Source organism: Xiphophorus couchianus, chromosome 4 (genome assembly GCF_001444195.1).
Source record: "Xiphophorus couchianus chromosome 4, X_couchianus-1.0, whole genome shotgun sequence".
NCBI classification, from domain to species: Eukaryota; Metazoa; Chordata; class Actinopteri; order Cyprinodontiformes; family Poeciliidae; genus Xiphophorus; species Xiphophorus couchianus.
The window spans coordinates 1,766,546-1,790,438 of NC_040231.1; the positions used below are offsets into that span (position 1 = coordinate 1,766,546).

The 23,893-nt window shown below is 41.8% G+C and overlaps 2 protein-coding genes across 5 annotated transcripts; both read left to right on the forward strand.

Moving 5' to 3' along the window:
• Positions 1-796: 796 nt before the first annotated feature.
• cars1 (cysteinyl-tRNA synthetase 1) lies at positions 797-16,566 on the forward strand. 4 transcript variants are annotated; one of them, XM_028015016.1, is made up of 23 exons: positions 848-932; positions 2,097-2,324; positions 4,439-4,530; positions 5,866-5,954; positions 6,033-6,129; positions 6,667-6,765; positions 6,883-7,032; positions 7,111-7,251; positions 7,325-7,413; positions 7,488-7,609; positions 9,151-9,263; positions 9,359-9,487; positions 10,890-11,019; positions 11,095-11,198; positions 11,279-11,376; positions 11,459-11,648; positions 12,583-12,645; positions 12,728-12,809; positions 12,883-12,963; positions 13,038-13,105; positions 14,592-14,651; positions 14,727-14,810; positions 14,925-16,566. In XM_028015016.1, exons 1-23 carry the CDS (start codon positions 911-913, stop codon positions 15,051-15,053), a joined length of 2,460 nt encoding a protein of 819 aa, XP_027870817.1. In that variant the 5' UTR covers positions 848-910; the 3' UTR covers positions 15,054-16,566. The 4 variants fall into 4 exon arrangements, with proteins under 4 accessions (XP_027870819.1, XP_027870817.1, XP_027870816.1 ...); XM_028015015.1 differs by having other exon boundaries at positions 896-932; positions 2,040-2,324; XM_028015018.1 differs by lacking the exon at positions 2,097-2,324 and having other exon boundaries at positions 797-932.
• A 1,480-nt stretch (positions 16,567-18,046) lies between these two features.
• On the forward strand, positions 18,047-22,973 carry ccnb2 (cyclin B2). The gene is made up of 8 exons (XM_028015020.1): positions 18,047-18,371; positions 18,443-18,553; positions 19,346-19,603; positions 20,225-20,383; positions 20,454-20,690; positions 21,450-21,590; positions 22,379-22,489; positions 22,588-22,973. Exons 1-8 carry the CDS (start codon positions 18,345-18,347, stop codon positions 22,696-22,698), a joined length of 1,155 nt encoding a protein of 384 aa, XP_027870821.1. The 5' UTR covers positions 18,047-18,344; the 3' UTR covers positions 22,699-22,973.
• Positions 22,974-23,893: the final 920 nt, after the last annotated feature.

Consider the following 23,893-nt stretch of genomic DNA (forward strand, 5'->3'; position numbering starts at 1 on the left):
ATTGAATTCGAAAATGTAATTTTAAACATACAGCCCCTAAATAATCTTTACTTCAAGCAGTTCTCATCAATGAAAACACAAAATTAGCATTTAAAAAAAATCTAAACATAACATAAGACAAATAAATATTTTTGACACAGAAATTCTGCATGTTCTATACATGACATGACAGAATTATGGCGAGGATGGCTCAGGCCTACATGCAGACATAATAAAAAGTTGAGTGGAAGGTAAAGGTGGAAAAGGTAAAAAAAATAAATAAATAAATCTGAACCTAGATGATGGACCAGTTCCAAAAAACAAGCTGGTAATCCCAAAATACTCGCCTTACTGTCCTTGAGGTTTTTATTAAGGATCTCTGCAAGAGGGAGAAATCAAACATTGGGAAGCATGCAAAATACAAAAATTCTCATTCTCATATCAACGGGAACAACTGTACCTATATTGCATGTTGTAAAATGGGGTATAATAAAATAAAATACTTTCTTCGGGAGAACCAAATGCTGATCTCTGTCATGACATGCTGCCATGATATATATAAATATATATACAAACACTTTATTTAGTGTTTATATATATATAATTTTATATAATTAAAATTATTTATAATTTTAGTTATGTATCATTATCTATTATCTGTTAGCCAGAATAATCAGAAATAGACAAGTGAAATGCGTCACTGTCTTTAATTTATCAATTGATTAATTATATTGCACTGTTTGAATAAAATTGCTAAACCCAATCAACATTTTAAAAATGACTTTATCTTGAAAACACCAGTGGAGACACATGTGTTAGTGAGTCCGACAGTTATTAATGTCCCCCGCTGCCGGTGTTCTGACACGTTGGTTCCTGTTTCTGCTTCCGGTCCGGTTATTGTTGCATCAGCATCTCATTCAGACCTGTGGCCATGTCGAGCTCACCGGATACAGGTACAGTTTGTTTTTTACCGCGTATTACCTGTTATTATCATCGATATTTCCTCAGATATGAAGCCGGTAAGAAGCAGAGGCAGGTCGGTTTAATGTTTCAGGGGCTGTCAGGCTAAATTAGCCTCTGTTAGCTCTGTTAGGGAGCAGCTCGGCTAAATCAGCGGAACTCTGTTTAAAAAACGATCATTCAAGACTTTTTATGTCAGCGTTTATATTTTGTAAAACAAAGAAATGAATAAAGGAAATATAATTTAACAATACCTGAATATTTTCAATTCGGCATAATTATTAAAATAAATAAAGTGTTTCTTAAAACCAAAATCTATCATGTTATTCTGACAGCATTCACTTAAGTGAATTGGGCAGCTGATTGGGAATTTAAACTGAGACTCATGCATATGAATATGTTTTTATTAATTATGTTCACAGTTTTCCTTTTCCGCTGCTCAGTTTTAATCTGCTTATAACATTAATCATTACATTAATTAATAAAACATACCCCGTATGTCATATTAGTCATATAAAAAGGTTTGTTTCATCCTTTAAAAATATTAAAGTATTCTGCAATCTGCACGATTACTTCAACATGTGAAATATTTTTTTCTATTTTCATCCTTCATCTTCATGCATGGTTTCTCTTTCATTTTGTTCTGCTGTTGAATCCTCATCTTGTCTGTTTCCTGTCTTGAATTTCTCTTTCCTGTTTTCTTTGTGAACGCATCATCTTTTTGTTTTGTGAATTTTCTGATCATTTTAGATCTGATTGGCTCCTTTATTTGATCATGGTTCTGTTTAGTTTTTTTAAACACATCTAGTTAGGAATCAGCAGATGGTTTGCATCGGTTAAACCCAGGTTGAACTTGTCTGAAACCGGTTTCCACTCAGGTCATATTTCAGGGTTTTAATTGTCCTCTTTTATGGAAAGTATCAGAAGAATGTCGTTCCCTCCTGAAGATGAGTCGCCCCTTATTTTCTACATTTTTTTCAGTAAATCTCTCTAAAGTCCTGAGAAGCATTGATCAGGTTGACTTTAGCTGCTTGCTGGACGGTTTTCTGTGAGGAAATCAGGATTTGATCAGAGGTTTTGCTCTGATTTTTTCTCTCCAGAGGATGAGGACAGTTGCAGCTGCTCGGCTGCTAACGTCTGCCCTCTTGTTTCTGCAGCCTTTGAGTTTGGCTCCTTGCTGCAGATTAACGAGGAGGCCGCGCTGACGGCGGCCCTCAACGACTACCTGACCTCACGCAGCTACCTGGCGGGCTTCGGCCCCTCCCAGGCCGACCTGAGAGCCTTTAGGCTCCTCCCCCAACCCCCCGCCCCGCAGCACGTCCACGCTCTGCGCTGGTACAGACACATTTCCGCCCTGCAGCAGGACCTGAGCGCAGACGGCAGCAGTGAGTAGACGGTTGGCGTGACGCAGGTTTCTGCAGAGAAGCATGAACCCACAATTCCTCTGGAGTGTTTCAGTTAGAGCTTTGGCCTGTGGGTGGCGCTCTGCGGCGCAGCGGCTTATCGCTGCTCAAACAGCTCAGGGTCAGGAACACCTGCAGCCCCAGAAACATCACAGCTGCTGCTTCTGTTTGTCCACTCATTGCATGTTGTCCTACCAGATCATCGGTCCTTTCTGGAAACTTTTCTTTCAGCTTTTTCTGCTTTTCCTCTTTACTCAGCTACAACAGCTGCTGTAAAAATCTCTAAAAATAAATAAACCTTTAATGCATCAGCAGAATGTCTCAATGAATGATAGAAAATTTTGTATTAAGGAACAATTCAAGGCATAACCAGTCAGAAACAGATACTTTTACTAGATGAGTGACAGGAAGAATGAGTTACAGTCATCAGACTTCTGAAGGAAATGATCTGGCCTAAAGACAGGAAACTCCTGGAACCGTTTGTTCCTTATCTTTACAAACTTTATAGCATACTGTAAATGCTATAACCTTTCGCTCCAACCGTCAATATGAAAAAACTATGATCTGGAAGTAAAAGGTCAAACGGACAAAAAGTGCAATAAACAATAAGAATATAATTATAAATCAAAAATGTAATCAATACTTACAACATGATTCTTAATATAATGAATGAAATGAGTAGATGAGTATAAAAGCTGAATGTTAGATGAGTAAAACAAAGATAATAATGCAATAAGTAAAAATGTAGAAATCACCATGACAACCGTTACACAGTGGTTCCTGTCCCACCATCTCAAACGTAAACATGTTGAGTCTGATCAGCCCTGCTGGACCTCCAGCTGGTTCCACTGCTAAACATGGCGGAGGCTCTATGATGCTGTGGGATTCGTGTTGGAGTCCGCAGCATCAGAACGGGTCGTTCTGTGTAGGAATGCACCGATCCACGTCTGGGGTTTAGTATCGGCCGATACCGGTCTGATCGAGAAAAAAAGCTGATTGCTTAAAACGCTTATTTTTTTTAAACACAGACATAAAAATGAACTGAATTATAAATTAATTTGGTAACTCTGCACCAGCTCACTGAAACACACCAACAGCTCCACCAGTTTGGTCAAATGTGTAAAAACAACTTTAATCTGTTCAGGCAGTTAGGAGCTTAACAGCCAATATAAAATAAATAACAATAAAGAAACTGATCAACATAAACTACAACAAACCTTCAGAAAGTGCATTTAGAAATTCTAAATATAATGTAAAACAAATATCAAAGCGTAGAATTAGACTGAATAGATTGTCACCGATATCAATCTAGATTTTCTTTTGATATCTGGACTGATTAATATCTGATCGGTTCATCTCTAGTTCTGTGTGACGTTCTGCTGATGCAATAAAAGATCAATTTATGTTTACAAAACTTCATGAATCTTCCTGAAAGTTTTCATTTTGCTGTCAAAACTTTCAAAGCTTTCATCTCTTAGTTTTGCAGATTTTACATCAAAAATGTGTTTAAAATCTTTTTAGATGTTAAATATTTGGATGAAACAGGAATCAACCTTTTTTTCATCATGTTTAAATGATTTTCACAAACATCTGAATGATTTATGCTTTTTAACATGAGAATCCAGATTTACCTGAGTTACATTTGAGTAACTTTTGGGGGAAAAAAGTACATTTAGGAGGATTTTGCTTCAAGTAAATTACTTCTACTTGAGTCATTTTATTATGAAGTATCTTTGCTCTTATTAGTTTTTGTTAAATTTCATATTCAAAGAAATGTATTTGTATTGTGTTTTGTTTTTGGTAATTATGACATTCATCAGAATTATTTTCATCTTGGTCTTTAAAATGCCAAAATTTCCTTATAACTTTATATTTTGGTCTCTCTAATTATGCTAATTTTTAAATATTAAATGATGTTTCGATCAGTTACTCAGTACTCGAGTCACTTTTTTACTTTTTTACTCTTTAGTAATTTCTGGGACAGTTACTTTTTACTTTTACTTGAGTAAAAACAAGCTGGAGTTTTATTTGCGGATCATGTTTGTCTCCTCTGCCACGTCTGCTGTGAATGTCACCAGTTTCTGGTTTTATTCCAGTGAAGGGGAAGCGGGTCCAGCCTCCATGGTCGCCTCCGGCGGGAACAGAAGTTCCTCAGCTGCGGCTCTACAACAGCCTGACCAGAACCAAGGTACGGCGTAGAACCAGCTACTCTGGCCTGCAGAACCCAGCAGCTGCTGCACCTTAAGGTGCTAAAACCTCTGCATGTTCACCTGATCTGGCAGAATATGATCCATAAATCAGTTCACATGTGTAAGAAACTAAACAATAAGGAGCAGTGGCGGCTCTGGGGGGGCTAAGGGTGGCAAAGCCCCCTCTGGATAAGTAATGGCGCCCTCGTAGCAACGCCAAAAAAATACTGTAGTACAGTACCGATCCAAACTGAAATATCAGAGTTACAGGAGTCTAATCTGGACGTATTGAAGAGATGAAAACAGGTTCAAAGCGGGAAAGCGTTCACCTGCCTACAGGTTAAAACTGCAGAATGTAACTTTAATACAAAATAAATCTGTTAAAACTGTCACCATGTTGTGATTATCTCTTCAACATGGCAGGGCAACAAAAACAACCAATCAGAGCCAGGAGGCGGGGCTTCATGCTGTCTATCAGCCTCGTATAGTCACTGCTAAATGTGCAAAAGGCGGAGAAACAATTTACTGCTGCAGAAAAACTGCCGTAATCTGAAATTGATCTGCGAACAGGAAAAACTGCAGCATAGCAGAGGAAGAGGAGGATGAGACCGTGCATGCAAGAGTGATTGACAGCACTAAGACCCGCCCCCTGTTCTGATTGGTTGTTTCTAGTTAACACAGGGAGAAGGCAGAGGAGCTCGCTTTTTTTTTTCACAGATTATCTCTCATTGTACTGTCATAACATGGTGACAGTTTTTTTCTGTAAAAATATTTATTTTTTATAAAAGTTAGATACTAGAGCTTTAAAGGATCCATCAACAAATTCAGAATTTCTCATTTATTTACAGGAATTACAAGAAAAATAGAGTGACACAAAGATTTATACCTCACTTACTCAAATGGGGGATTGGCTTATAATCACAAACCAGGTCTGAAGAGATGAATCATGATTAATCAATTAATTAAATAATTTTCTGCTAATTCAGAAATTGATTAATAATAACCGGAGTATACATACTGTAAAAAATGACCATTTGTTGAAAAAACAACAAACTCATAGCAATAATTAAGCCAGAATAATACAAAAAATATAAACATTTTACATTCAAGATAAAAAAATAAACAGTTTAACATCTTCAAGGCAACACAGTAACATATGAAATTAGTCTGTCTGCTGCTAAAGGCCAATAAATCTGAAAGTCGCCTGCGAAGCTGTGAAGTTTTACTGCAGAAAAACCCCAGATAGAGCAGAAACCAGGCTGGTCCGAACGCTGAGCCCTGCGGTACACCGCAGCCTCCGCTGGTTCTGGTTAATCGCCGTCTCGTCGTTCCAGGAGCCGTTTGTTCCCCAGAAGGGCAACAAGGTGACGTGGTACAGCTGCGGCCCCACCGTTTACGACGCCTCACACATGGGACATGCCAGGTAACCGGGTCAGAACCAGAAACCCAGAACTAACCCAGAACCGCTCCATCCTGACCAGCTTCTCCGCCTCTGTTGCAGGTCCTACATCTCCTTCGACATCCTGCGGCGGATCCTGAGGGATTACTTCAAGTACGACGTCCTCTACTGCATGAACATCACAGACATCGACGACAAGGTGAGAATCCACCGGTTTTGGAAGGTTCTGAAGGTTCTGGAAGGTTTGAAACGGTCCGACATGCTGCAGTTAAACTGGAACGTCTCATTTTGAATCAAATAATATTCACACAGTTTTTTACTGCTTTTAAAAATCGATTCTGATCAATAAAACTTTAATGTCAAAGTGAAAACTGATCTACAAAATAATTTCCAAAATTCCACATTTGAAATTTTGAAATCTTGAAACTGATCAAATTAAGTTTGATAAAAGTAAATCTTAATGGGGTTTGTTAAATTATTGTAAATTGTAATTTTTTTCTCAACAGCAAAGTGAAAAGCAATAATCAATATGTAAAACATGGTGAGGACATTTTCTGGATTTTGCTCCTGAAATATTACTGAAGTCGCTCAACCAACCGGGACCTCGCGTTGTTTTTAACAAATGCAGAATTATGAGTTTAATGGAATTTTTTTTCCGGGTGTCTAACAAACAAAATGTAGCAGTCAGATAATGCAGGCATCTGGTTCTTTACGGTTTATTCTCTTCCTGGTTCAGATCATCAAACGGGCCCGGCAGAACTTCCTCCTGGAGCGGTACAGAGAGAAGCGACCGCAGGCAGCTCAGATCCTGCAGGATGTCCTGAACGCACGAGTGGTGAGTTAGGGATCGGATCTGGAGCGATGTGCCGGTCCAGATCGGATCAGGAACGACTTGGCGGTCCGGTCTGGTCCGGTCCAGTCGGAATCAGTTTCCTCCTCGATCTTCCTGCAGCTGTTCCGGGAGCAGCTGGCCTCCACCACGGACCCGGATAAGAAGCAGATGTTGGAGCGTCTGGACGCCGCCATCGCCGGCGCCCTGCAGCCCCTGCAGGGGGCGATGGAGAGCAACGCAGCGGCTGACGTGCTGCAGCCTCTGACTGAGGTCAGACGGACCGAAACGCTGCAGAACTCCTCAGCTGTTCCAGTTCCTCTGTAACAGAGTTTCTAATTATTTTCCCAGGTTTTGCTGGAGAACTCGAAGGACTTGCTGTCCGACTGGCTGGACAGGCAGTTTGGAAGCGAAGTCACAGAGAACTCCATCTTCTCCGTCCTGCCGAAGTTCTGGGAGGGGGAGTTCCACAGAGACATGGAGGCCCTGAACGTAAGCCACAGACTCCGCCCCCTTCGCCCGATCAGCTGAGCGAGAGCTTCATCTCTCTCTCCACGCCCCTCAGGTTCTGCCTGCCGACGTTCTGACCCGAGTCAGTGAGTACGTGCCGGAGATCGTGGAGTTTGTGAGGAAAATCGTCTCCAATGGTTACGGGTGAGGACAGTACCGTCTGAAAGGTTCTCCAGGAGCCGCTGCCTCTGATCCGTTCGGTTCTGGGATGTCTGCAGGTACGAGTCCAACGGGTCCGTCTACTTCGACACCCAGAGGTTTGATTCCAGTCCGCAACATTCGTACGCCAAGCTGGTGCCAGAGGCGGTGGGAGACCAGAAGGCGCTGCAGGAGGGAGAAGGTACGGCGGGGCTTCTTACCTGGAACTAACACCAAGAGGCGTCTTACCTGGAACTAACACCAGGAGGCGTCTTACCTGGAGCTAACACCAGGAGGCGTCTTACCTGGAGCTAACACCAGGAGGCGTCTTACCTGGAGCTAACACCAGGAGGCGTCTTTCCTGGAACTAACACCAGGAGGCGTCTTACCTGGAACTAACACCAGGAGGCGTCTTACCTGGAACTAACACCAGGAGGCGTCTTACCTGGAACTAACACCAAGAGGCGTCTTACCTGGAACTAACACCAGGAGGCGTCTTACCTGGAACTAACACCAGGAGGCGTCTTACCTGGAGCTAACACCAGGAGGCGTCTTACCTGGAACTAACACCAGGAGGCGTCTTACCTGGAACTAACACCAGGAGGCGTCTTTCCTGGAGCTAACAACAGGAGGCGTCTTACCTGGAACTAACACCAGGAGGCGTCTTACCTGGAACTAACACCAGGAGGCGTCTTACCTGGAACTAACACCAGGAGGCGTCTTTCCTGGAGCTAACAACAGGAGGCGTCTTACCTGGAGCTAACAACAGGAGGCGTCTTACCTGGAACTAACACCAAGAGGCGTCTTACCTGGAACTAACACCAGGAGGCGTCTTACCTGGAACTAACACCAGGAGGCGTCTTACCTGGAACTAACACCAGGAGGCGTCTTACCTGGAACTAACACCAGGAGGCGTCTTACCTGGAACTAACACCAGGAGGCGTCTTACCTGGAACTAACACCAGGAGGCGTCTTTCCTGGAGCTAACAACAGGAGGCGTCTTACCTGGAGCTAACACCAGGAGGCGTCTTTCCTGGAGCTAACACCAGGAGGCGTCTTTCCTGGAGCTAACAACAGGAGGCGTCTTACCTGGAACTAACACCAGGAGGCGTCTTTCCTGGAGCTAACAACAGGAGGCGTCTTACCTGGAGCTAACACCAGGAGGCGTCTTTCCTGGAGCTAACACCAGGAGGCGTCTTTCCTGGAGCTAACAACAGGAGGCGTCTTACCTGGAGCTAACACCAGGAGGCGTCTTTCCTGGAGCTAACACCAGGAGGCGTCTTTCCTGGAGCTAACAACAGGAGGCGTCTAACCTGGAACTAACACCAGGAGGCGTCTTACCTGGAACTAACACCAGGAGGCGTCTTTCCTGGAGCTAACACCAGGAGGCGTCTTACCTGGAGCTAACAACAGGAGGCGTCTTACCTGGAGCTAACACCAGGAGGCGTCTTACCTGGAGCTAACACCAGGAGGCGTTGAAACTTAGAAAGAACCCTGCAAAATTTCTAGGAACTTTTCGTTTATCCATCCATTTATCTGTCTGTTTGTCCGTTCCTGTGTCATCAGGATGTTTTTTAAACCCTCATCCCTTCAGCTGCTCCCAGTTTCTGTTCAGACTTCAACCTCCTCAGAGTGAATCTTTCTGTTCGGATTAAATCTTGTCGTTTTTCTTTGTTTCTCTAGTTTGGACGAGTAGCGGCTGAAACGTTTCTAACCTCGTCTTCGTCCTCGTCGTCTCTGCAGGCGATCTGAGCATCTCAGCAGACAGACTGAGTGAGAAGAAATCCCAGAACGACTTCGCTCTGTGGAAAACCTCGAAGCTCGGCGAGCCGTCCTGGGACTCTCCGTGGGGGAAGGTGAGCAGCTGCCGCCGTTTTCTTCCTGATCCTCATGTTCCACGCTTTAATAACGGAGTGTCTGTGTCCTCCTGCGGCGGCGGCGGCGGCGGCAGGGTCGGCCCGGGTGGCACATCGAGTGTTCGGCCATGGCCGGCTCCATCCTGGGAGAGTCCATGGACATCCACGGAGGAGGCTTCGACCTGCGCTTCCCCCATCATGACAACGAGCTGGCCCAGTCCGAGGTCACTTCCTGTTACTTCCTGTCACTTTCTTGCTCATGTTCTGCTTCCAAACAGCCAAATCTGACACCAACTCCGCAGAAGGTCGGGGCGATAAATCGATCTTATCAATTACTCAAATTTTTGGTTTCTGAAGATTTAAATTTTGGAAGATTTGGATTTTTTTTCACTTTTGTACTCATTGTGTTTCCGTAAATCAGAGCGACGTCAGGGCGGCCATCTTGTTTTAAAGCATGTTTTACAGCTTCAAAATATAAGTTGGGCTACAATTTATTTCTTTAGTTACGAGAATGAATTTATAATCTTACAAGAATACAGTCGTACGACAGAATCAGAATAACACAAAAATACTTTCACAGTACGAGGAGAATTTTATGAAAACGTTTATCAAAGGTTTTTCTCATGAAAACAACTTTTAAGATCCTCCTCTGGGAAAATTGCATCTTTATTAAGCTAATATTATGACTATTTTCTTGTAGCTAAACAAAAATTCTACGACCCGATACCTGGTCGTACAATTCGCAAAAGAAATAACTGAAATAAAAGCAACTTTTTGAAAACATTTTGAAAAACTTTCTTTTAGAAAAGAATTTGAGCAAATTAATTGATGAAAATCAGAAATCAGATAGCTGTGTGTTGGGGACACGTGGATGTTTAAAAGGAAAAGAGGAGTGAATTTCTGCCAGAACAGCTCAGGAATTTGGGAAATGTTGAGATTAATCTTGGATATTTTCAAGTAAAAAACATGGAAATTTCAGAGTTTGAAAAGTTAAACATTTTCAACTCAGAAAATGTACAAAAGTGAATTTGTTTTTACTTTTAAATTTTTCTTGAAATTTTTGCTAGAATTATATTCCTGATTGTTTTCTATCTACAGCGGCCCTAATACATGAGACGAATCATTCAGATCAATCTGGTCTCTCATCATGGAGGTTCTGTTTGGCTCAGTTGGTCTGTTTGGCGGTTCTGTTTGGCTCAGTTGGTCTGTTTAGCGGTTCTGTTTGGCGGTTCTGTTTGGCTCAGTTGGTCTGTTTGGCGGTTCTGTTTGGCTCAGTTGGTCTGTTTAGCGGTTCTGTTTGGCGGTTCTGTTTGGCTCAGTTGGTCTGTTTGGCGGTTCTGTTTGGCTCAGTTGGTCTGTTTAGCGGTTCTGTTTGGCGGTTCTGTTTGGCTCAGTTGGTCTGTTTGGCGGTTCTGTTTGGCTCAGTTGGTCTGTTTAGCGGTTCTGTTTGGCGGTTCTGTTTGGCTCAGTTGGTCTGTTTAGCGGTTCTGTTTGGCGGTTCTGTTTGGCTCAGTTGGTCTGTTTAGCGGTTCTGTTTGGCGGTTCTGTTTGGCTCAGTTGGTCTGTTTAGCGGTTCTGTTTGGCGGTTCTGTTTGGCGGTGTTGAGCCCAGCTGTTTTTTCTTCAGGCGTTCTTCCAGAACGACTGTTGGGTCCGTTACTTCCTGCACACCGGCCACCTGACCATCGCCGGCTGCAAGATGTCCAAGTCTCTGAAAAACTTCATCACCATAAAGGACGCCCTGGCGAAGAACACAGGTGAGTGCGCCTGCGTCGCTAGGCAACCGTCGGCCCGCAGGCGCCCCCTGCTGACGTGAGCCGTTCCTCCCGCAGCGCGCCAGCTGCGCCTGGCCTTTCTCATGCATTCCTGGAAAGACACGCTGGATTACTCGGCCAACACCATGGAGTCGGCCGTCCAGTACGAGAAGTTCATGAACGTAGGTGTCGCCGTCGCTTCGGGCGACTCCCCGCCGCCTCGCTCGGGTCTAAAGCTGCCGGTTCTCTTCCTGCCCTGCAGGAGTTCTTCCTGAACGTCAAAGACATCCTGCGGGCGCCGAGCGATCTCACCGGACGCTTCGAGAAGTGGGAGGCGGAGGAGGCGGAGCTTAACAGCAGGTGAGACATCAGAGGACAGGAAGCAGCTTCAGCCTCAACACACACACACTCTGCTCCAACAGCGCACGTGTGTGTGTTCCAGTTTCTACGACAGGAAGTGGGCCGTTCACCTGGCGCTGTGTGACAACATGGACACCCGCAGCGCCATGGAGGAGATGAGGCTTCTGGTCGGCCTTAGCAACAGCTACATCGCCAGCAGGAAGAGCGCCAAGCTGAGGCCCAACCGCCTGCTGCTGGAGAGCATCGCCTCCTACCTCACCGCCATGATGAAGGTGATGAGGATGATGATGATGATGGAGGAGGAAGACGAGGAGTCAACCAATCAGGAAGGACATTTAATGAGCTCGTTTTTGGATCATTGGAGCAGAAATAAAATAGCAAAAAGTGAAAAATGAAAAAGAGAAAAAATGACTTTCAGTCAAGTTATTTATTAATTTAATAATTATATTAATTAATACTTAAGATTTATTTATTTAATCATAAGTAATAAATTACTTAATTACACAAATTACATTAATAAAGTATTTTATTAATTATTAAATTGCCTAAAATTATTATTTAATAAAATAATCACTTAAATTATTACATATATTTTAGTAATTAATTAATAAAAATAATTCGTTAAATTAGTATGTGATGTATGAAAATAAATACCTAATTAATGTAATTAATTAAAACCTGAATATTTCAAAACAAAAAGGTAATAAATGAAATATAAAAAAGAAAACCTAAATTAATTAAGTTACCTAATAAATGCTTTAGGTTATGAATAAATAACTTATTTATTTAATATTTATTATTTAATACTTATGTTAATTAATTACATAAATAAATGAATTACTTACTATGATTATCTGTCTATTTAAATAATTGTAAAAAAAAATGGTTAAAAATACTTCATTTACTTTTTATGGGGTTTAATTAAATTTTTTTTTTTTTATTCCACTGACTTATTTAAATCCATAAACAAAATGTTAACAATAATAAAAAACCTAGAAGACGTCCAGAAACTGGAAAACAGTTTCCAGACATAAATACTAAAATCATTTTTTGTTCTTGGAGTTTTCCCTACTTTTATTTTTTCATCTTTCATGTTTCTCTTCTCTTACAGAAAATTAAATCGTAAAGTTTTTCATATTTATAATTTGCTGATTTAAAAGCTGTTTGTGCATCAAGACTAACGGGAATCTTCCGGTTCTCCTCCAGATATTCGGAGCCATCGAAGGATCCGATCCCATCGGTTTTCCAGTCGGAGGACAAGCTGTGGATGTGAGTAAACGGCCGATCTGTTGGGAGAACCCACCTGGGAAAAAAACGATGCGGTGACCCGGTTCTGGTCCGATCTTTGCAGCTGGAGAGCACGGTGATGCCCTACCTGGCGGTTCTGTCCGACTTCAGAGAGGACGTCCGGAAAATCGCCCGGGAGCAGAAAGGTGAGGCCGAAACCCGACGTTCCCGATCCCGTCCCAGCTTCCGGAACTGACTCTGTTCTCCCGACCCGTCCAGTGACGGCGCTGCTGCGGCTCTGCGACGCCGTCCGGGACGACACGCTGCCGGAGCTGGGCGTCCGGCTGGAGGACCACGAAGGTGACGCAGCTTTTTAAAAACGGGTCCAACAGGAAGTCAGCAGCGGCTCAGGTCAAACTGAGAATCTGTTTCAGGTCAGCCCACCGTGGTGAAGCTGGTGGACAAGGAGACTTTACTGAGGGAGAGAGAGGAGAAGAAGAAGGTCAGGCACAAATAAACCCTGCTATGTAACTTTTGTTAAAAAAAAAAAAATGTTTTTACATGTTTACTGTGTGTATCTTATGAGACCGATAATCTGCACTGCAAAAACACAAAATCTTACTAAGTCACTTGGTCTAGACTACTGCAAATATCTTAGAAGACTAGAAATAAGACAAAACTAAGTTATAACAGAGCTGAGCAGTAAGAGGAGAATCACTTTACATATTTTTACTAAAGTAGAAGTAAAGAGTCTCCATCCCAGAAATTAACTCAAGAGTAAAAACCTATTTGGTAAAAAGTCTTCTCTAGTGCTGACCAACTGATCAAATTATCAATCATTTAATATTTAAAATAATTGATATAAAGTTAAATAGAAACATTAGATCAATCATTATGTAAGATTAAGTAGAATTTGACAATAATTTATATAAATTACAAACAAAATCAGGCCAAAGAAAATGTTTCCAGATCCGTTTCTTTCAATAAAAAACTGCAGGTGTGAGTTTGTCTGCTGAGCTTCTGGTTAAAACGAGTTTATTTTCATTCACTGGCCAGAAAATCCAGAAACTATACGAGAGCAAGAGTAAAGATACTTCACAATAAAATCACTACAGTAAAAGGAAAAAGTACAGCTTAGTAAAAAATACTCCTAAAAGTACATAAAAAAATACTCAAGTAAATGTAACTAGTTACTACCCGGTTCTGCTAATCAGTAACTTGTTTTAATAAATAACTCCTTAAGAATGAGGAGACGGTTTCCCAAAGTTAGAATGAATTTACCTGCCACACTAACTGCCTCAGCATTACGACTCATCCATGATAATTATTTAGATTATTCTGATGATTAATCATAAAAAAATCACAAAAAGGCTTAAATTTTTCATTTAAGCCTTTTTATGCAATATTAGAAATACATTCAAAGATGCAAATAAACTAACAACTAAATTCCTTTTTTAATTATTAGATAATAACCATTTTATGACTAAAATTCACTAACAACCGATGTAATGAAGGTTTGATCATTTGAAGCAAATAATGAATCTGCAGCTAAAAAATGTGAAAAATTCAAACCTTTCTGCTGGGCTGAACATCAGATCAGGTCAGTGATTATCGGTTATTAATTTTTGGATTAACTGATTAATAATTGAATAGAAAAGGTGGGTAACATGAGATTCTTTTGACAGAATCTGAACCAGCTAAAGCTAAAGCTAAAGCCATCCACTTGATTTATAGACAAAGTTCTTTAAGTTAAATGCAAAATGTTTATAGTTTTGGTTTAGTTTCTGACTTGTGTTTTGCTCCAGTTAACGATTAATCAATTACTAAATCAGTTGATGATTATTTTAATAATGGATTAATCATTCCATCTCTAAGGTGAGGATCGTTCCAGACCTGAATAAGAGTTAAAATGAAAGAATGAATCAGTTCTTCAGTGAATAATACAGTTTGAACTGATGATGATTTTGAAAGTTTTCCTTCGTTCCCAGATGGAGGAGGAGAAGAAGCGGAAGAAGGAGGAAGCTGCCAGGAAGAAGCAGGAGCAGGAGGTCCGTCGGACATTTTGAATCGGTTGGATTCGCCGACTCGTTCGCCCAATAATCACTTTGCTCTCTCTCTTTCAGATGGCGAAACTCGCCAAGATGAAAGTCCCTCCGTGTGAGATGTTTCGCTCAGAAACAGACAAATATTCCAGGTTTGACGAGACGGTAAGTGGAACCTTCACACTCCTTCCAAACGAAGCCAAAACGTTTTCGGTTCATTTGAAGATGTTTTTGAGTGTTTGGTCTGAAAACTCGGCATCTTTCCCGTTTTCGTTCCAGGGTTTTCCCACTCATGACGCTGAGGGAAAGGAGCTGAGCAAAGGCCAAGCCAAGAAGCTGCGGAAGCTGTTTGAGGCTCAGGAAAAGCTCCACAGCGAGTATCTGCAGATGAACCAGAACGGGAACTAGAGTCCACTTCCATCTAACGCAGCTTCAGCAGGGACTCGGAAAACAACGGACTCGGTTTTATTCTCCTCAGATCAGATCCAGAAATGTGTAAATGTGTGAAGGAGGAACGTTTTCACTTCTCACTGCCACTGCCGCTTCGTTTCCAGACTGGGATCAAACTCATGAACTTCATCTGTTTCCATCATGCATTCCGATCAGCCATTCATTCATTCATTCATTCATTCATTCATTCATTCATTCATTCATCCGGCTGCAAACAGATTCAAACAAACTGCGACGCCGAGTTTCCAACAGACGAGGAAACTGGAATCAGGAAAACCTGAGAAGCTGCAGCCAAACCTTGTTCAGATGTAAAGGAACTGGTGGCAAAATGTTAATTTGTGCTGCTTTTGCTTTGAATATATTAATAAAAGTTTAAAGGTCAAAAGGTCAACCAGCTCCCCCCCCCCCCCCCCCCCCCACATTACTCAAATCAAACTAAATTGGTGTCAATGTTATGCTTGAGCTGGTTTGTGTCGCTATCATTTAAAAGATATTAATAAATGTTTCCAGAGGTCATCAGAGGTCAACCAGGGACCGCCCACATTTCCAAAACTAAACAAATTTGGTGTCAGTCAAATCCGTTACTATTTTTGCTGGTTTGTGTCGTAAAATTATTTTTGTTTTTGCCACCATCATTTTAAAAATATAAATAAATGTTTCCAGAGGTCATGAAAGGTCAACCAGCTCCTCCACTTTCCTCAAATAGAATAAAAATTGGTGTCAAACATTTGCATTGTATTTTTATTAATATATTTAAAAGGATAGCGTCACAAATGTTTGACAACAATCTTGATAGATTTGGGTAATGTGGGCGGGGCTTGTTGACCTTTTGACCTTTAAACTTTCTTTGAAATCTTTAAAGCCAAAGCAGCATAAATGTAGTGGCGTTGATTGACAGCAGGTTTGACTGATTTGAGGAAAGGGGGGGCTCGGCTCGTTGACCTTTCATGACCTCTGGAAACATTTATTAATGTATTTAAAAAGATAGCAGTACAAACGTTTGACGCCAATTTCAGTGGATTTGAAAAAGGTGGAGGGAGAAAACTCACTCAGGTTAGTATTTGTTGTCAGAAAAGCTTCCAAGTTTTCATGTTAGTTCTGGAAAAACGTTCCTGGGATAAAAGCGTCCTGATGGGAGTAAGATGGATAATAACAGCTTTCCACAAGTCCAGGTCCGTTTTTCTCCAGTCCCGGTGTTGTCTCTGTGAAAACGGATTGAGTTTGTATTTGTTGTGGTTCTGCTGATAAATCCCAGGATGTTCCGAACGCAGGAGCTGCAGGATCCTGGGAACATCAGCAGGTCTGACAGGACGAGCTGAGCTGTTTTAGTCAACCATCCATCCATTACTGCTAGTATTTTCTACTGATTTATTAGAAACTCGAGGTTCTGTGAAGGCGCCGCTGCAGGTTGTGAAGAAGACGCTCTAATAAAAACAGTCGGAGACACAGAGGGTGTCTTTATTTCAGACAATACAGACTCATTCAGAAACTCCTCAAGAATAATTTATTTCCATTTATCCAACAGACCAGGAATAATCTGAGTCAGATGTAATTTGCTCCACATGCAGATTACTGACAATCCAAGACACATCTGGGAACCAAAACGATATTGCTTTGAGATTACTATGAAACTTTAAATAAAGTTGTACCAAATACAACTTTATTTAAAGTTGTGTTTGATATTATTCACTGAAATTGCAAAAAAAAATAAATGTTGTAGTCTTTCTGAACATAAATCAGGTTCTGCCTCTAAAAAAAAAAAAAAACCCAGCTGCTCACAATGTCCTGATGTTTCAAATGATCCAGATTTTTATGAATTTTTTCTGTTTTATTTCTGAGTACATTAAATTGTTGTAAGTTAAGTTCAAATGTAGACTAAAAAAATATATACTTTATGTTGCACCTTAAAAGTTCCCCATTTTAAGAACTTAGTTTAGTCTACATCTTTATTTTATCATCCAGGCTATGCTACTGTTTAATATTAGCTCTGATGCCTGGATACTGAGCTGTTAGCATGTCATGATGGTCAAGGGATTGTCCTACACTAAGTCTTCAGTCAGAGGCCTTTTCAGATTCGTTGCAAAACTGACTGCTACAGGAGTCTGAAGATATTTGGAAGATAAGAGTTTCAACAATATTTAATTTACCTTTTCAAGTTTTTCTGAATTGTATTAATGCACATTCAAAATCACCAAATTTAACAATGATAACTCATTAGATGGCTGGTGATGCTGATTCTCTCTGGTTCTGGTTCTGTTGGAAGATCTCATCTGAACCAGATGGATTTGATTAAATAATTCAAACTTGTTTTAATATTTTCATTTAAAAAGTTGAAGTTCTGGTCCAGCAGTGAATCAGACAAGATCTATAACCGGTTAATGTATGAATCATCTAGAAACATAGAACTAGTGACAAATATTTATTATTAAAATGTTAAAGTACTCATTCTCTCATTTTAGAGAATATTTGGTACAAACAGGAAGTTGCTGTTTAACACACTGTGAAGAAGCATGTTGTTATACATTGAGGCAACCAGTTTCATTTACTTGAGCGACTTTTTGAAAACGAAAGTACTTGTAGGAGTATTTTTACTGTAGTACTCTTACTTCAGTGAAGTTTCTGGCAACCCAGAAACGCATCAGACGCAAGCCTACAATTTATGTTTGAGTGAGAGCTCTTGTTTACACACCAGCTTTGTTGCTGTGCACTGTTCTAATTTATATACATTATCAACTGAAAGTACTGGTTTCAAAAGCTTTTTGTTGTGAAAAACATATTTTAACATGATTATTACTTTGAGTGATGTGATATAATTTTACACTTTTTTATTATTTAAAGTAAAAACGTAATTTTATATTTTATCTGTCGGATTATATCATATCTATAAATTAAATCAAATGAAGAAGTAATACTCAATAACTAAGTAATGTTTTTTATAGAGGAATACTTTACACTTGAAGCAAAGTAAATATATATATATACATATTGATCTTCAGAAGGATATTTCGCTACTAGTATGAAGTATTTCTGCTGTTTACCTATGTGATTTAAACTTCCTATTGTCAGCCAATCAGCGGCCTCCTAGCCTCAGCTGCAGCCAATAAGCGGCCTCTTAGCCTAAGCCACAGCCAATCAGATTCCCCGCAGCGCTATTTGAACGTCCTGCGTGAATCGTGCTCTGTAGTTTCAGCTGCTGTGGATCTTCTCCGGTTCTGGTTCTGATTCTAGTATTCAGGATTTTATCTCGACATGTCTGCTGTGGGGTTTCGAGCTGCGGTGAGTTAACATGTCTCCGTCTGTCTCCGTGTCTCTGTCCTCGTCGTCCAACTTGTCTCGGTTTGTTGCAGCCGCTGCAGGCCGCAGAGGAGCCTCTGAAGAAGGGGAAAAGCTGCGCAGCTCCGAGGAGAGCTGCTCTGGGAGAGATCACCAACAACACCGGAACACTGGCCGACACCAAGGTAACACTCCGGGACCAGAACCGGCTGCTTCTGGGTCCAAACCTGCTGAAATTTCGGGTCTTTGAATCATGTGTTGTTATGGTAACCTAATTAAATTCGTCAGGTAATAGGGGTCAACGGATGTTTTGGCCTTTGACTTGTAGGTGACCCGGATATAGACCTAAATGTTTGCTTTGTTGGGTTTTAAACTACATTGGCTCTTAAAATGGCGAAAATAAGTTTTATTTCTATCGTAACATATGTAGAAGTTTTCTTAATGCATTTAGGTGGGTTGGGGGGAGAAGAAATGTTTTCTATGTCGTTTTGTCGGATTATTTTTGTGAGCAATCTGGGACATAAACAATTAAAATCATCCATAAACCTTTGTTTTTCTTTCTGCTGTCATATTTAAGCAAACCGATAAAGTAAATCTTAACCTAATGGAGAACAGTTGTATGTGTTTGACTTACTGGAATAAATATAAAATTAAAGTAGTTTTGATTGGGGAGATTATTCTGTTCAGTGAGGGCGGGAAAGTGCAAAAGTTCACCTACAAAATGCTAAAAGTGGTGAAATATATTTATTTTCTGTACTTTGCATCAACAAAAGTCTTCAAATGTCCTTGGATCCAGGAAGGTCAAACCTCAACCGGTTCTGGCTGTAGATGGAGTCTGACATCCTGATCTTTACATCATTTCTAGATTTATGTTTATGCATCTTCAAATGTCAAATTTGTTGTTCTAGAATCGGCTTTATTGGCAGAGATTGTGGTAGAAATTAGAAATTTCGGTTTGAATTTCTGTTGTTTTTCAGAGGACCAGATCATCCAAGAAGTCCTCCAAGCCTTCCTGCTCCCAGAACCCCAAATGGATCCCAGAGGTCGCGGCCCGGGTCACAGAGCCCCTCCCGGCTCTTCCAGAGGATCCGTCCCTGGAGGTGGAGCGGGAACTGTGCCGGGCTTTCTCTGAGACGCTGCTGCCGGTGCTGGACGTGGATGAGCAGGACGTCGCGGAGCCGCAGCTCTGCTCTCACTACGTCAAGGACATCTACGCCTACCTGCAGAGTCTGGAGGTAACTTCCTTCCTCCTGCTCTGACCTCTGACCCGGAATGCAACTTTTGTTTTCTGAAGTGTATGCGGACACATTCTAGGCGCTCCTCTGTTTTATACATCATTTATACACAAACCGCTGCTGAATGTAGAAAATTCTGACTAGAAATCATTTTGGGGGTTTTTGGCGCCCATTATGATGCAGCACAGCCACATTTTGCACCACTGGCTCTGACCCAGTGACACGCAGGGAGTTGAATATACTAATTGAAAATCCAGTATAGAAGTTTCTCATTTACTTTTGGCCTTAATTTAGTGAAGCTTTAATAAATTCTGTAAAATTCAACAATGGCAAGAAAAATAAGATTTGCTAAAAAAAAAAATGTATACATGTAAATAAAAAAAAAGGGCATTCTCAAACTGCCTGCTTCATGCAATTTGACACAGCAGCCCCCAAAGGTGAGGCGCAGCATTTATATATATATATATATATATATATGTATTATTGATTTATTTTACCATAAAAATGTTGCTCAACATTTTAAACAAAGAAAAAATCAAGTGAAATTTTTTCTTGTAGATAGGTGTTTTCTTACCTATCTACCCAAACTGCTATGACCTCTGACCCCCGGCGTGTCTCCAGGTGCAGCAGGCCATCCGGGCCGACTACCTGAAGGGGTCGGAGGTCACGGCGGCCATGAGGGCGATCCTGGTGGACTGGTTGATCCAGGTCCACTCCCGCTTCCAGCTGCTGCAGGAGACGCTGTATCTCACCGTGGCTGTTCTGGACCGCTTCCTGCAGGTGAGCCGAACCGGCACCAGAACCAGAACCTCCTCCCGCTGCCAGGTCTGACCCTCTGCTGCCGCCGCAGGTCCAGCCGGTGTCCCGCAGGAAGCTGCAGCTGGCGGGCGTGGCCGCCATGCAGGTGGCCTGTAAGTACGAGGAGATGTTCTGCCCGGAGGTGGGAGACTTCGCCTACATCACGGACGACGCCTTCAGCAAGGCCCAGATCCTGGAGATGGAGCAGCTGGTGCTGAGGAGGCTCGGCTTCCAGCTGGGGCGCCCGCTGCCGCTGCACTTCCTGCGCCGAGCCTCCAAGGTGGCAAACGTGAGTCTGGAGCTGCAGGGGATTCTGGGAAAACTCCTGATCGGTCCATCGCTTCTGGACTTGATGTAGCGGCGCTCCGATAAACCGACGGCTGTCTGTCAGCAGCCTGTGACCATAACCAATGTTTCTGGGTGATAAACTGTCCCAGAAATGATTGTGGTGGTGATTTTCAGACCATTTCCAGCTCATAATGCTAGAACACCCTCTCAGATGAAACTTAATTTCTTAAGATTTAACACTGGAAAGTATTTTAGATAAAACTTCATCTCTGTAACCAAATTCTGTTAGAAAAATTATTAATCTTTTTGTCTTGAACAGAGAAAACGGGCTGCAGGCAGGAGTTAAAACTAGCCTCATCATACTGCGTCTCAGTTGTTTGCAGCATTTATTTTCAAAATGGCGACTTTTCAACAATATTGAACAGAGAGCATCTCTAACAATAATTAGTTATTTATTTTTTAATCGCTTATTGTAACAGGGTTATGCTGTGTTGCATTTTAGGCAATAACTTTATTTTAAGTAATTGAATTATTGTTCTACACCTTTTGTCCGATGTTGGATTTTTGTTTTTAAATCGATTCCTAAGCTAACTGTTAATTGCGTTTTAAAGATCGCTGATCGGCCAGAGAACTCCCATCGATCGTTTAGTCTGGTCTGGATCCAAAGTTCGCCAAGCTTCCTGAAAATGGACTGGATCAGGAGTTCTCCAGGGTTCTGGTCCATACTGGATCAGTGGTTCTGACTGTCTCTGTGTCTCAGACCGACATAGAGAAGCACACTCTGGCCAAGTACCTGATGGAGCTGACCCTCCTGGACTACCAGATGGTCCACCTGCGGCCCTCTGAGGTTGCCGCCGCCTCCCTGTGTCTGTCCCAGCTGCTGGTGGACGGCCTGCCCTGGGTGAGTCGCCCTACCTGTCTGTCAGCTTCAGTTATTCCCGCTGGAAACTAGAGATCAGGATGACCTCTGACCTCACAGCCACATAAAGCCGGTTCCACAGTGGATCTTCTAGCAGCTGCAGAACATTTCCAGGACAGAGACTAAAGTCTCGGATCAGAGAAACTCATCCAGGCTTTAGTTTCTCTTTAGTGGCTTTGATTCCTGCAGCAGCATCTTCACAGGTATGATTGACAACCCAGCGGTCCAGAACGCTGCTGCTGGAGTTCTGACTAGAACCAGGAGGATAAAGACACCACCTGGTTCTACACCAGCCAGTTCTATAGTCCTTCACTGAGAGACTTTAAACCAGTGTTTCCCAGGCCTGGTCCTCAAGGCCCACTGGCTTGCATGTTTTAGGTTTCCCTGCTTTAATGTCCTGATTCAACTGATTGCAGTTCAATAAACGCCTGATAATCAGTCATCAATTGAAATCAGCTGGACTGAAGCAAGGAAATACCTAAAACATGCAGGGCAGTGAGTCTGGAGGACCAGGGTTGGGAAACACTGGTCTAAACTACTGCTGGTAGTTTATAAATCACTGAACGGATTAAAGATCTGCTGTTGTACCAACCTTCCAGACCTCTCAGGTTCTGCTCTGCATCCAGAACAAATTTCCAGGAAACTGCAAAACAGCTGAAACACTGAGTTAAAGCTAAAACCAGATGGTTAGAGTTGTTCTGGGACCACAATAAATGGGACAAAATGTTTGTTCCTGTTTTCTATACTAATGAATGTTACTTTTTCCTCAGTCTCCCACGCAGCAGCACTACTCCACCTACGACGAGGCCCACCTGCAGCCAATCATGCAGCAGCTGGCAAAGAACGTGGTGCTGGTGAACGAGGGGAGGACCAAGTTCCAGGTGAGTCAAAGACGTCTAGCTGGCTGGAGGACGGGCCGCCCCGGTCCCCGTCCCCTGGCTGGAGGACGGACTCTCTCTCTTTCTCTCTCACCCTGCAGGCGGTGAGGAAGAAGTACTCCAGCAGCAAACTGATGAAGATCAGCCTCCTTCCTCAGCTGAACTCCTCCATCATCCAGAAGCTAGCGGCTCCTCTGCTAACGGAGGCCTGAGACCCGGAACGTCTTCCTGGACTTTAACTTTTTGCACTTTAGTTTTGGATTTGTTCTCTTGCGTTGGAGCTTTTTTTATTAAAATGTTTTTAGAAACTTTAATAATTTTGTAGTATTCTTCAGGATCTTGTTCCTTAAACTGTATTGTGAACATGACCTGCAGAAGTTTGTCTGCAAGCAACTTCTGTGGAAACAAAATCTAAGATTTATTTTATTTTTAAATCAAGAAGTCTGGTTTAATTTGTTAAACTGAAATAAAACTCGTTTTAAAAACAGTCTGTTTTCTGTATGTTCAAGCCTAATTCAGAGCCAAGGCCAGTTATTTTAATTTGACAACATTTATGCACAAGACGAAAGTAAAAATGTGACTCAATAATTCAATAGTGGTATTAAAATGTTAGGACCAAAAGTAAAAAGCAACATTTTAAATTGAGGTTCAGTTAAACTGGTCTTGACAGACAAAATTTTGACTATTTAATTATTTTTTACAGTTACCATTTAGTTGTTTAAAATCATTCTAAATATAAATTCAGCATTTCTCTAATTCTTGCATGTTGTCTTTTTCCACATCCTGGTTTGTTTTCCAACATTTCTCATTTTACTTTCAAGCCCTGCTGATCTTTATCTTGAGGCAAATACAAACATTTTTATGCCTTGGCTTGGTAATTCTGACCCGCTAACAGACCCACTCGGTAAGAATAAAGAGGGTCGTGTAATGCTGAATATCAGTGGCGATTCTAGCCCTGTTTTAGGGGAACTTTAGCTTCAGCGTGCTAAAACTTTCTCAGGTTGCCATCCATGAGTCATCTCATATTTGGCCGTTAAATGTGAGTCCCGTATTGAACCGATACATAACCGTCCGATAGAAACGCCTATAATGGACCTTACTAAGCTCCGCCCACAACCGACCCACGTGACCGCAAGTCTCACAAACAAAGCCTCGCGGCGGTTGTTTCTATCTAAACATGACTCGATTAGTGCATCATTTCTACCGGATTTTCACAATACATCAGCTACTACATGGACAGAAGAACTAACAAGTTCATGTCATCACACATCAACACTTAAGTTTAACAATAATGGCCAAAATAAAACACAGGAAATATTAAGGTCAGCTATATTGTCTTGGCGGGAGCTAAAGGACCCCAGAACGCTACGGACCGACGCTGAACGTCACGGTTGCCTAGAGACGGAC